General features: G+C 40.2%; 1 protein-coding gene across 2 annotated transcripts in view; it reads left to right on the top strand.

Annotated features, from left to right (window-relative positions):
- The window catches only part of LOC128702879 (carnitine O-palmitoyltransferase 1, liver isoform), a 115,461-nt gene that overhangs the window by 31,968 nt on the left and 70,132 nt on the right, over window positions 1–13,361 (top strand). For both annotated transcript variants that reach the window (XM_070102528.1, XM_070102527.1), the window contains exons 2-3: window positions 55–643; window positions 9,449–9,603. In XM_070102528.1, the coding sequence (XP_069958629.1) occupies window positions 516–643; window positions 9,449–9,603 (283 nt within the window). In that variant the 5' untranslated portion in view covers window positions 55–515. The remainder of the gene's footprint in view (window positions 1–54; window positions 644–9,448; window positions 9,604–13,361) is intronic.

Here is a 13,361-nt window from a genome sequence, read left to right on the forward strand (position 1 = left end):
CCCCTTTAAAAGTTATGGTCAGTTATAACCATTTTTTTCCTCTCTCATTCACAGATTTGTTGCGAGAAGACGGGTGTAGAGACTCCATCGCTACCTCAAACTCCAGAACGGCTGATTGTCCCCCATACGTTGACAGAAAAGTTAACTGTAACTCTGCAGTTAACACACACAGTGCACATAGTTCGTACGTTAAGGAACACTTTTACCGTGATACAGAATCCAGTAAGTGCAACAAATACGCAAACAGTAACTTTATTTACAGAATAACTTTATTTAAGAATAAGGTGCTCAGCGTTTATAACAGCAGAGGCGGCTACAACACAAACAGCGAGGTGGGGAGGGACGTCAATGAAGAAGCCATCAGTAAGAGTGTAGAGAGGAGCTGCGTCGACTCCAGGGAGGGTGTGGGGGGCCACAGGTCCACATGCGTCGGCGTCACCAGCAGTAGGTCGCCAGTAGTGTGTGGTGACCGGTACACACCAGAGTATTGGGGTTGGTGTTACACGCAGGACATCATGGCGGAGGCTCGCAGCGCTGTGGCTACCCCGAGGGTGCAGGAGAAGGACCTGGGCACCACGGATTCCTTAGTAGATTTCCTGAAGTTCTATCGCCAGATGATCGTCAGAAATTACTTCCGCTTTCGGTGAGTGTACATACATTTTGATATGGATTACCCTGTCAGAAGGGAAGTTACTGTGATGCAGGTGAAGGTTTCTTGATCCAAAGAATTGAAGCTAGCTTTCTCTTACTCGGATCAAACTTTATTATCCCCATTCCCCGGGCACTGAATTACTCCATACGAGCTTAGCGCTTTCTCTTGAATATAATATGTATTGCTTAAGTATCATGGATACTTATTTGTGGAACACCTTCAACAGCTTTAACTACTGACATCCAGAGGAACTTGTTAAACAAAATTATATTAAATCCTCGTTTGTGTTTCATCTGCATCTTTGTTGGCATCTGTTCCATTGTTCCTGAGGGGCACATTTTACTCGTGTACTCAGAAGTTTCTTCTATTTACGTTGTAATCATATATTCCTTAGTCATCTCATCCTGAGTCTTCAGGTTCATTCTTTAGGCTCAGTTGTGACTTCCATTTAGCTTTGAACTAGTCTGGTTGCAAACCTTTGGACATTTTTTTTAAACTTCTAAACATACTTGATCAGGTGGGGCGAGGGAACCTTCGTGCTGGCAGTCTTGCATATACTGCCGAAGTTGGTTCATGTGCTCCTCCGGTGATAGGTTCAGTGATATACACCTCCATCACCAGTTCTTTATTGTTTGTAGATTCCTTCCTGCCAGTATGTACTCCGGTCATCTCTCTCCTTTCCCGACGTGCATGACTTTCCACTTGTTAGCAGTAAGTTCCGGCAGCCACTCGTTGGAAATCCCTTGCAATAGTTTCACATTTCGTAGGTTACCTGGTGCAACTTACCCCCTGCCCTTTTGTGCTTTGTCTATCTACCTTTAAATCCAAATATAGTTGTAACTTCATCTCTTAATATATATTATCAAAGAAGGTACGTAAACTTTTATTATTATTTAGGACTCGTAGAAGTCATAGTACCAAGGGAATTGGGAGGTAATCAGGTTTAATCCAGTGGGAGAGTAACTCCAATGCCTTTGATCAAGAACCCTGCACTAGCATCAAGGCACTCCGTTAAGGGGATAAATGTGTGGTACAAATGTGTAAGGGGTGGTCCAGAACTTAGCTTCTGTGACCAGAAGCTCCACTAAGTGGGTAATATGGCTACGATCAGTCCCTAATTTTTTTCTTGACAATTAAAGTGCCTCGTTTCCGTGCTTCTCCCTTTTAATTGCGGCGTGCCTTGATGCTGGCGAAAGGTTCTTGATCCAAGGCGTTGGAGACATTCTTCTTGGATCAAGCCTGATTTACAAACCATTAATATATACCTATTACCTACCGTTCTTCAGGGGCATTATGACTGAGTTGGCTCTATCCATAAATATTAAAATGCCCTGGTCACTATCACTTAAATTATGGGTGCTTATGACACCCTGGGGCTGTGACGTCATCTGACGAGGTCGTGGACTTAAATGTTGTGACGTCACCTCGACTCTTAATTTTTAGCCTAGTCATAGTTTATCCTAGACAGCTTCTCCCTAATACCCCTCAAGGAAGGTTCCTTGATGTTGGTGAGGGGCTCTTGATTTAGAGAATTGGATCTGTGCTCCAGTTCCCCGAATTAAGCCTGAATGCCTTCCACATCCCCCCCCCCCAGGCGCTGTATAATCCTCCGGGTTTAGCGCTTCCCCCTTGATTATAATAATAATAATTCTCCCTAATACATGTACTAGTTAGATGCATTTCGATCTCTGTGATCCAAGAAAGGTATCATCGTATCATAAACCCATCCCAGTACATAGTGCGTAATAAGTTTCTAATGCTGTTAAAAATCAGCGTCAAGATTTAACGCCAAAGAGAAGAGGGATTCGCAACATATGGTTTGAAAATTATCGAATTATTTAAGTAAAATGTCAAATTGGCGCCTACACAGCTTGGAATAAATTCAGGCCTTTCTCTAAGATTTGAAGCAGAGAGAAAAGGCTTTTCTGGTTATTGCTCAGAATTCAGTTACGTATTATTAAACATGAAAGAATTAAAAGTTGGGAATACTTACAGCAGCATAACTCAGCGTGGTGATACCAACACTAAGAAATTGGGATATGTCCGGTTCTGCCAGACGTAAGACTTAAGCTGCCAGTTTTTCGTTATTGGCGGGTAACTACATAAATAATAGGTTAACCTAATCAACAATAACGAATACCTTTTTCTTTTTTGTAAAATTTTAAATGGGCAGAAATCCACAAATTGTCGAAAAACTCCCACTACCCTGGTAGTTACTAGTGACAAGAACTGCTGTTTTGGGACTCGAGTTTTCCCGTAGCCTGGAGCAGGCAACAAGCCTGTTCTTTTTCGTTCACAGGTAATTTTTTTTCTCGTTTTTTGCTTATTCATCATTTCTTTTTAATAAGCCGCGCCCCTTTTCATACCGTAAATTAAATGAAATAGAATTCTTGTCCTGATTTTGTTCCTGTGAGGTTCCCAACGTCAATTTCTTCATGCTTCCAACAAATTTACAAATATTATTTAAAGCTAAATTATTTAAAGCTAAATTTTGTTGGTTTAGGTTTGTATATATCTATAAAACGTACATTTAGCCACAAATTACAAAATTTAAATATCCCAGCTGCGACACATCTGGCAGTGACATGGTAGGAAACGTTCAGATCTGCACAAGCATCACTTGTGGGTCTAGACTCTTGGTGTTAACCACTATACACACCCAGTAGTGGGCGTGGTTGACTTTTTCAAACCGACAGTTTTTCTAATTGAATATGTAATATACTTTAAAGGTCCTCTGCTGCTACACTGGAAATATTTTTAACTCAATGAAACGTTTATAGAATGCCGCTAAAATTCCGGATGATCGCCTGTGCTTTTAAACTGGTCGTCTCGTCACCCTCGTAGTTCCCGTCGTGCTATGTCCGATCACACAGTTGAGCACTAGCACTACACCAATATGAGCACTAGTTCCAGGCATTTTTCCCTGTTCACCTGGGTGTTAGTCGACTGGTGTTACCTGGAGGTTATTCCGGGGATCAACGCCCCCGCGGCCAGGTCCATGACCAGGCCTCCCGATGGATCAGGGCCTGATCAACTAGGCTGTTACTGCTGGCCGCACGCAGTCCGACGTACGAGCCACAGCCCGGCTGATCCGGCACTGACTTTAGGTATCTGTCCAGCTCTCTCTTGAAGGCAGCCAGGGGTTTATTGGCAATTCCCCTAATGCTTGATGGGAGGCTGTTGAACAGTTTTGGGCCCCGGACACTTATGGTGTTTTCTCTTAGTGTACCAATGGCGCCCCTACTTTTTATTGGCGGCATTTTGCATCGCCTGCCCAGTCTTTTACTTTCGTAGGGAGTGATTTCTGTGTGCAGATTTGGGACCATTCCTTCCAAGATTTTCCAAGTGTAGATTATGATATATCTCTCCCTCCTGCGTTCCAACGAGTACAAGTCAAGTGCTTCCAAGCGTTCCCAGTAGTTAAGGTGCTTGACAGAACTTATACGTGCAGTAAAGGATCTCTGTACACTCTCTAGATCTGCGATTTCACCTGCTTTGTATGGAGATGTTAATGTACAGCAGTATTCCAGCCTAGAGAGAACAAGTGATTTGAAAAGGATCATCATGGGCTTGGCATCTCTCGTTTTGAAAGTTCTCATTATCCATCCTATCATTTTCTTTGCACGTGCGATCGTGGCACTGTTGTGATCCTTGAAAGTGAGATCCTCAGACATTACTACTCCCAGGTCCCTTACATTATTTTTCCGCTCTATTGTATGGCCGGAGTCAGTAGTATACTCTGTTCTAGTTATTATCTCCTCCAGTTTTCCATAACGGAGTAGTTGGAATTTGTCCTCATTGAACATCATATTGTTTACCGTTGCCCACTGGAAAACTGTTTATATCTTCTTGGAGGTTAACCGCGTCCTCAGCAGATGACAGCCTCATGCAGATCCTAGTATCATCGGCAAAGGATGATACGGTGCTGTGGTGTATATCTCTGTTTATGTCTGATATGAGGATAAGAAGCCTCCCTTCGACCCCGCAGGGATGGGGAATTTGTTCTACAAACGTCACATCATTTTCACAATGCTGTTGCATCGTGTGAAAATCAAGCCTGTGAATGGTGCAATAAATGACTCCTCGAAGTTAGCTTTAGCTACCGTCGTTAGGACCTGCATGCAGGTCAAATTTACGGCAATCCACTCTCTGAAGGACTCCTTCATTGTCTGTGCAGACGACATGTCCCTCAGTCTGGAGAAGAGTATTGTTCCATAGTCTGAAACAATATGGAGCTGAAGTGACAGGATGGAGCCTTATATACCGCCAGGTGGTGAGATGTAGGCTACCAGTAGACGTAAGAATGAAGACGTTGGGAGGTCAGGTCCCTCTCAAATCCTGCCATTCTCACTAGTAGAAGTTGTCCAAGTTGATTTCAGGTCTGTACCAAGATACCCTTGTGTTGCAGTGTCTGAACATTAAAATGGTATAAAATACCGACAGGTTGTTAGGTAAGACACATACCTAACAACCTGTCGGTATTTTATACCATTTTAATGTTCAGACACTGCAACACAAGGGTATCTTGGTACAGACCTGAAATCAACTTGGACAACTTCTACTAGTGAAAATGGCAGGATTTGAGAGGGACCTGACCTCCCAACGACTTCATTCTTACCTCTACTGGTAGCCTACATCTCACCACCTGGCGGTATATAAGGCTCCATCCTGTCACTTCAGCTCCTGAAGTGACAGGAACTTGTTTGCTTTTGCTTGCCCTCGTGGTTTTGTGACGAACCTAGCAACAAACTCTTGACTAGTATAGAGACGATACCGAATATTTTACCGATACCACTAAAATTAACCACTGTTCATAGATACCGGTACTCGGTTAAAGACCCGTACCAGTAAGATTTAATTGATACCCATTGATACCAATACTTGGCACACCCCTACTCTTAACTTTCTCAAACTTCCTCTCGTCACGACACGAGGGTTCTATACGTATTACGTATGCTATGTACAGTGATGTGAATGCCTCCTTGTTCAGAATCATAAAGAATATTTCTTGCTTTGGGTATGAATTATATTTTGTGCTCAAGAGAAAGGTTTGTTGGGCTGTCCATTAATAGTATTTTTTTTTTTTGTCCCAGTGACCTTCCTAATGTGGTACTCTCCCGCAGTCCTACCTGCTGATATCATTCCTTTATGACCTTGTACATGCTGGGGCTGAATTCGAGCAGCCACTTGCTTTATCATTCCTGTAGCTAAATGCATTCCTCTTTATTTTCGTTAGCGTTGTTATTCAAAAACATAGACATTGAGGAGTCTTTCACGTGGCACATCGTTTACATATATCCATTACTTTGCAAGGTAAGTATATCACCTATACTGGTCTGAGTTTAGCTCCTTAGGATTGGTATATCTTACATTTAAAAAATATCAGGTTTTTGGCAACCCCTGTATCCAGCGAATCGTAGATCCTGATTAGTTTCCAGTACCTCTGCCGTCTTTGTTTCCATGGTAAACATTTAAACTGGTCCCATTGTCTTTGATGTATTCCTTTCATTCAGGTACTTTTTTTGTGACAAGTAAAAGGTTTAAGAGTGTGAGAAAACTTTTCTTTCCTCGTTTTCGGTAACTGTCATGATGGTTGTAAACGCTATTTGCAGTCTTTTTACAGTATTTTTCGCTTATTTCCTATTCGTCCTTTACTTATTCTCTCTGATTCTGTGATCATTTGCCTTTCAGTACTATTTGTGTTCCCCGAGATGTAATATATTTGTTTTAAGCACATCGGCGTTTCCCACCGAGGCAGGTTGACCCGAAAAAGAAGATACTTGTATCACCACTCACTCCATCACTTGCCAGAGGCGTGCCAATACTGTAGTTCAGAAGCTGCAACATATCTCCACCCATTCTCAAAGTGCAGGCACTGTGTGGCCCGGTGGTCTGGTGGCTAAAGCTCCCGCTTCACACACGGAGGGCCCGGGTTCGATTCCCGGCGGGTGGAAATTCCGACACGTTTCCTTACACCTATTGTCCTGTTCACCTAGCAGCAAATAGGTACCTGGGTGTTAGTCGACTGGTGTGGGTCGCATCCTGGGGGACAAGATTAAGGACCCCAATGGAAATAAGTTACAGTCCTCGATGACGCACTGACTTTCTTGGGTTATCCTGGGTGGCTAACCCTCCGGGGTTAAAAATCCGAACGAAATCTTATCTTATCTTATCTTACTTCAGTCGTCTGAGCTACTATCATCGTGTGAGAGATCACCTCTGAAACTTCTCAGAAATGAAAAGTAAAACTTGCTAGAAGGGAAATTACATAAGTGTCTAATGTGCTTCTGTGAAGGAGAGGTATGTGTTTTTTCGTAAAACACCAAACACACTTGGATAACTCAGCCTAAGGAATTGAGGATCGATCCTCTGTCCACTAATCGCGACCCGGTTTATGATCAGTTAGGCTGTAAGTGACCCCGTTGGAAATAACTGATTTTTTGGGGGGATTATCCTAGGTAAATTAGTGTTAAACTATGTATGATATTTGTATACCTGTACCTAAACAAACTTGTTAATCCAGAGAGGGAGTATCAATGCGAGGACTGTGCTGCACATGCAGAGAATCTTTGTAGTGTAGTCATGGAACACTGCTATACTTAAGTTCATTGTGGAGGCTAGGTAGAGAGGTACTCGGTAATTGAGAGGGTTGTTCTTGGTTCATGAAGGCTGTGTAGTCGGGTACATGGTGTGTTCATGGGTGGCCTTGGGCTCATCACGGAGACTTAGTAGCGAGTGCATGAAGGTGAACACAACCATTATTACTGAATGGAACTTTTGTTTAGTCTGCCAAATGCCTGATCATGCCCTCTCGCCCGGCCAATACAAAGATGTGCTCTGCGTTTATACTTTTGTCGTTACTGTCAAAAGGGACACGTTTTAAATCAAGGATAACCCAACAGAATGCTGAGTTTTTCTCAAACGAAGCTTCACAAAAATTTTGGGTTATTAGTTTTATTTTGGCAGCTTTAATAAACTTTATTTTCTGCGTAAAAACTGGGACTACCTCTTCTGAGTAGCTTCAATCCATAAATGCTCGGACATTTTTCACTTACGAAAGTTTAGTGTTTTTTTATTATAATTACTTAAAAGGTTTGGGTTGATTTTGTGCTAGGTAGCTGCCAATTTGATTGAAATTGGGAAATTGAACTGTTCAATCTGGTTTCATTTGCTCGGCTTCAAAACTTCAATGCCCATTCAACTTCTCAGCTACACGAAATTTAATGTGATGGATTTTGGGATATTGCTTTTCGTACGATAACTAGAGAATGCCTCTTCTGATTTGCTGTAAGTTTTCAAAGATTGTTTATCTTAGTGGCTCGTTGAAATTGGTTTTGGGCTCTTCATTTGTTAATGTAACATTTAAAGGAAGCCAGTTACACAAGCGAAACATCTTTAGAAAAATTCTGTTCTGCACTAATATCGATGTCAATTGATTTGGATTACTAATGAGGCGACGATATTGATCTAGGCATTCTTATTGGAATATACACGAGAGACTATAAGGCGATACCCAGCTATAAGTGAACTTAACATTACATGAGCACGACCCATTTTGCTCTTGCACGTCTTGCCATGGCTCTATTAAAGTACATGACTGGGCACACACTACTGCTCAGCACTTGCATAAATACTTGTACCGTCGTTTACGCATGCACGCTTACGAAATCACGTGTTTACTTGGGTACGCATTATATAATATATATATATATATATATATATATATATATATATATATATATATATATATATATATATATATATATATATATATATATATATATATATATATATATATATAATGATACTGTAAAATACTATGGTAACCTTTGGTTCAACAGGCATTACGAGGAAACAAAAGCTAGGTGTAAGAAGTAAAGGCAAAGATGTAGAGGAATGGTAGAAAACAATACTAGAATGCATGATACGCGGGACGTGATAGTTTGAAGATAAAAGTAACCACTGCAGTGAAAAACCAATCCTAGCTACTCGGCAATCGCATAGTGAGAGACTAAGTGAAACTGTTTATGAGCAATGAGAGTTGAGGAATATGCACAAAAGATTCCAGGAGAGCTATACGACTGAACATGATTAACTGGAAGAAGCATTCACTAAGGAATATTACAGCATTTCAAGGAAATGTATATGGAAAGGGAAGCGAGAGCCAAAGGAAGTAAGTCAGATATGGTATCGAGTGTAATTATTACATTTTGGCTGGTATGATGGTACAAAGAGCAAACCTATACTGATAGTATTTCGCTTACAGGCGAGTCTTCAAGTCTGACTTGCAAAGTTCATAAAAAGGCTTATTCTGCTGTCTTAGTACCTGTTGGCATCTTTTTTATTTACCCTTTTATTTACCTTTTTTATTTACCTCGTGACTGGGGGGGGGGGAGATTAAGATAGTGCAGAGAAATGTGACGGTTTTCTTTCTTTTTACCTCGTTACATAAAATTAATGTAATGTATGGGTGCATTTAAAAATGTCTACCACTTTTATTTTCATTCACTAGCCAGAAACCTATTTAACAATACGCGATATTTACATAAATTTGCAGATCATGTTTTGCTGCATCTAACAGATCAGAGTTACCAAAATGATATGCTCAGTGTAAATGCTGAATTTTTTTTTCAGTTTAGAATTGTTTTTATTATTTTGACGTAGTGTGTTTTGTTATAAATGTAGTTTGGTGCGTGTATTTTTTTTGTACTTTGTGTTTGTGCTACAGTATTAGTGTTCTTTTGTTTGCTCGGGACTGAAATGGGCTTCGTTTTTTTTTTTTTTTTACCCTGGTAGCAATTCAATTCGCAACGGTGTGTGGCCGACGTCGACCAACAACTTGGGTGTAGCGTGCGCCTTCTCCGTCTACCTGCTTGAGTATGAGCCTGCCTCAGCACAAGCCATCACTGCTTATCTTAAACGTGCTGTGCAAGGCCTGCCTCTCCCATCCAGTGAGTATAGAATTTCTCTCTCTCTCTCTCTCTCTCTCTCTCTCTCTCTCTCTCTCTCTCTCTCTCGTTGACTTTACATACTATGGATTGTTATCCTACCCCATTTTATTTCAAAGCTTAACTCTAAGATGTACATTGCCACTATCCAGGATGCCAGCTACAACAGTCTACAACAATCCAGGTACTTATTTACTGCTAGTTGAACATGTACAGATACGAGAAAACTTTCCTACATTTCTTTTAATTGATGCACAAGTTTTTGCCAGCTCGAAGCTTCAAATTATTACGATAGCTTGATTCTGAACATTCCAAAGGATTAGCTCCAGGAAGTGAAGAGAATGACGTCATTACACACACCTTCAAATGTAGTTGGGAAAAAGAAACTAGTTTGTAGGCGAGTGTCTGACCTCTTGTTTAGTTGTCATTAAGAGAGCAACAAAGGAGTGAAGAGAGTCCAAGAGATGTAACAATAAAGCGAGTGAGGATGGGAACATACGTGTAGGGGGGGGGGGTTATTTTGTCAGTAGGAATTGGAAATTTTCTGCTGACGTGGGTCTTGGTCACACGACTCGTTCACTGAAGCTTTTAGTAATTTAACAGACTCCTTCTCTTTGCGTACCAATCCACCCTGTAAAAATAAATGTTGGATAATAAAATGTGTTGGTACGTTTCCATGTCCATTCAAAATAGAGGATAACCGTACTGTAGGGTGCTATTAAAGAAGTGTATGGATTATTATTATTATAATCAAGGGGGAAGCGCTAAACCCGGAGGATTATACAGCGCCTAGGGGGGGATGTGGAAGGCATTCAGGCTTAATTCGGGGAACTGGAGCACAGATCCAATTCCCTAAATCAAGAGCCCCTCACCAACATCAAGGAACCTTCCTTGAGGGGAGAAGTGTATGGAGTAAATGTTGACTAGCGTGCAGTTATGTGACAACGTAACGCGCACCACTCTGGTCATGTAACGAATTGAGCACGGAAGTGAAAGAGGAATTCATTATTTGGACAAAGATTTTTTTTACATTTCACGATATAGGTACCTATTTTTTTTTTTTTTTTGTATACCGAGCTTTGGATACTGCATTTTTTTTATCCATCGATATGGGTACCTAGAAAACGGCAATCAGAAAAATACAATACTGAAGAGATGGGAGCTGGAATAACCCGATATGGATATCTCCAAAATGACACGATCCCTCTGCCTGCCTCACTGTTGCACAGGTTCATGTTTTGCATAGCTTTCAAGGCTGTCTCGGGTGATATATTTCAAAATTTCTGCTATTGCAGACTGATGCTTCACATTTGTGGCTGTACCTGCAAGGATCGCTGGGAAATTTCAAGTGTTGATATTTACAACAATATTTTTATTTTAATTGCTGCAGGTTATTTTAACTTAGTCTCTTAATCTGATTTTTTTTTTTTAGAGCTCAGGCTGACCTTTTGGTCCCATCACAAACTTCATTGCATTTCAATAACTGTTCGGCCTCAACTTACCCCTGGTGAGACGTTGGTTTGGGAAGAGTGACTTTTAATATAACAGTACTAGAATCTTTTAGAGCATAATATAGGTACGAGGTGTCTTATGATCTTAGGGAGGATTATTATTTTCATGGAAAGCTCAAGCCCATAAGGGCCATACATGACTAAAGGATTTTGAGCATTTCGGGTAAGGAGGGGGGGGGTCTATTTCATCGCGCTGTATGACCCTTGTGAGTTTAGCGCATAGTTTTGATTATATTATTCTGTTTCCTCTCATCAGTAGATATAAGCAGACATGCAAGAGACTACTCATTAGTGAGGTCTTTGTTGTAACACAAATTCAATACAGGATGATCTATTTTTATGGAACCATAGTGCGTAATAAGATGCATAGACACTGAATCTCGTCGAACTCTCGTTAAATCTTTTCACTTGTAAAAAAAATATTGAAAGTAAGTAAACGATTTCTAAGAGTTAGATTGGCTGCCTAAAGGTCAGTCTCCATTGCATTTTGATGCTCACATACTTTGTTAGCTATTGTTATTTAGTCTGAAATATGAAAAAACTGAAATCGTGATTCCAAGAAGCTGTTTAGAAATGTAAAAGATGAGTTTGAATGATTACTTGAATAAAGCAAGGTCATGAAGATTTACGTTGAACTATTTACACTGATGTATGGTTCCATGTAAACAGGCCACCCAGTTAAAAATATAAGTGACATGACTACTGACATTACCAGGGTAAACAAAATCCAGTTGACAAAGTTGTTAGCTAAATGAAACCAACCCAAGAATAAGCTGTTTACCAAGGGAAGTCATGAATGCCGCTATTGTCGCCGAAAGTAAACTGGTAGCAATAGGTGCACCTGTTGGCCAAGGTATACTAGCCCCACGAGTGTGTCAGCTGATAGCCAACGTAAACATTGGAGCACCCGTGGCTCAGATATTCCCAAGTGGCTGCTCTCTTCTCTTCTCTTCTCTCTGTTTAAATATAGCAACATTGTGAGCAATTATTGATCTTGTCTCGAAACAACCTTAACCAAATATCTCCTCCTGTCTCTTATTTATAATCGGCTTCTCTTTTGGTAGTATTCCCCAAACCCCGACGCTGGGTCACCTTACAGTCAGGCAGTACCTGATTGGACGTGTACACACAGTTTTCGGCCAAAATGGATGGGGAGATTACTCCTTTCGTAAAAATGTATTTATTACTTATGACTGGGTGTGGGCTGCAAACTTCATACATTTCATGGTAATCTAATTCGATAACAGCAAAACATTATTTCTAGCAAATAAAGATAGCTTAAATTTTATAATGTTGGCATTGAAATAATGTTAGCAGCTTCTCACGTTTAAAGCCCTAAATAACTAGACTTTTACTGCCTGGCAATCTTTTGCGACTATGTCTCATTTTCTTTTAAGAGTATCAGTATTTATTAATCATTCTCTTATTATAATTTTCAATTTTATTTTTTGTTAATTTGTCACTTAAGATAAGAATATAAACTTTTAAAACAATGAAAATATTTAAATCTTTTTCTCTCGTACTTCCCTCTTCCCTTATCGATCTCTCTTCCCTCTTTCTCCCTTACACCATCACCTTTCCCCTCTCTGCCTTTGCTTGTACTGTTCAGCGTCTACTCCCAAGTTGATCTGTCACCAGCCTCAGGTGACATTGGACAATATCAGGGAATGAGCTGCTTTTAACAGGATATGGGGGTCCCTACAGACAAGCCAGTTGTACACTGTCAGGACACGAGTATCTGGCCTTCCTCTTCCACATTGTGCAGCATGTGACACTCAGCTGACCATGAAATACAACAGTTTGCCCACAATTAAGGGCTTGTTTGCTTATGTCTTTTTATATATATATATATATATATATATATATATATATATATATATATATATATATATATATATATATATATATATATATATATATATATATATAATAACCAGAGTACATGTAGGGACCTCCTGGGATTTTTTAATTGTCTTTTAACATTGCTAATTTAATGGGATTTTTAACTAATGCTAGTTATTTTAACTTGCTGTGATAATTATGATTCAAGCACTGTTCATGTTACCGTGTTTTATTGTTTGTTAATTTTACCTTGGATGTTCTTTGTCATTGTATTTATTGTAAAGAGCACCGAGTGATATGCCACCTTAGTGTTTTTCAGTATTCAAAAATTACTTCTGTAGATGTGCTTCGTAAGACAGAACTATATTGCCTGGAATATCCTGGCGATTCAGTACATGCAACCTTGCT

The sequence above is a fragment of the Cherax quadricarinatus genome, chromosome 82 (genome assembly GCF_038502225.1).
Source record: "Cherax quadricarinatus isolate ZL_2023a chromosome 82, ASM3850222v1, whole genome shotgun sequence".
Classification (NCBI taxonomy): domain Eukaryota; kingdom Metazoa; phylum Arthropoda; class Malacostraca; order Decapoda; family Parastacidae; genus Cherax; species Cherax quadricarinatus.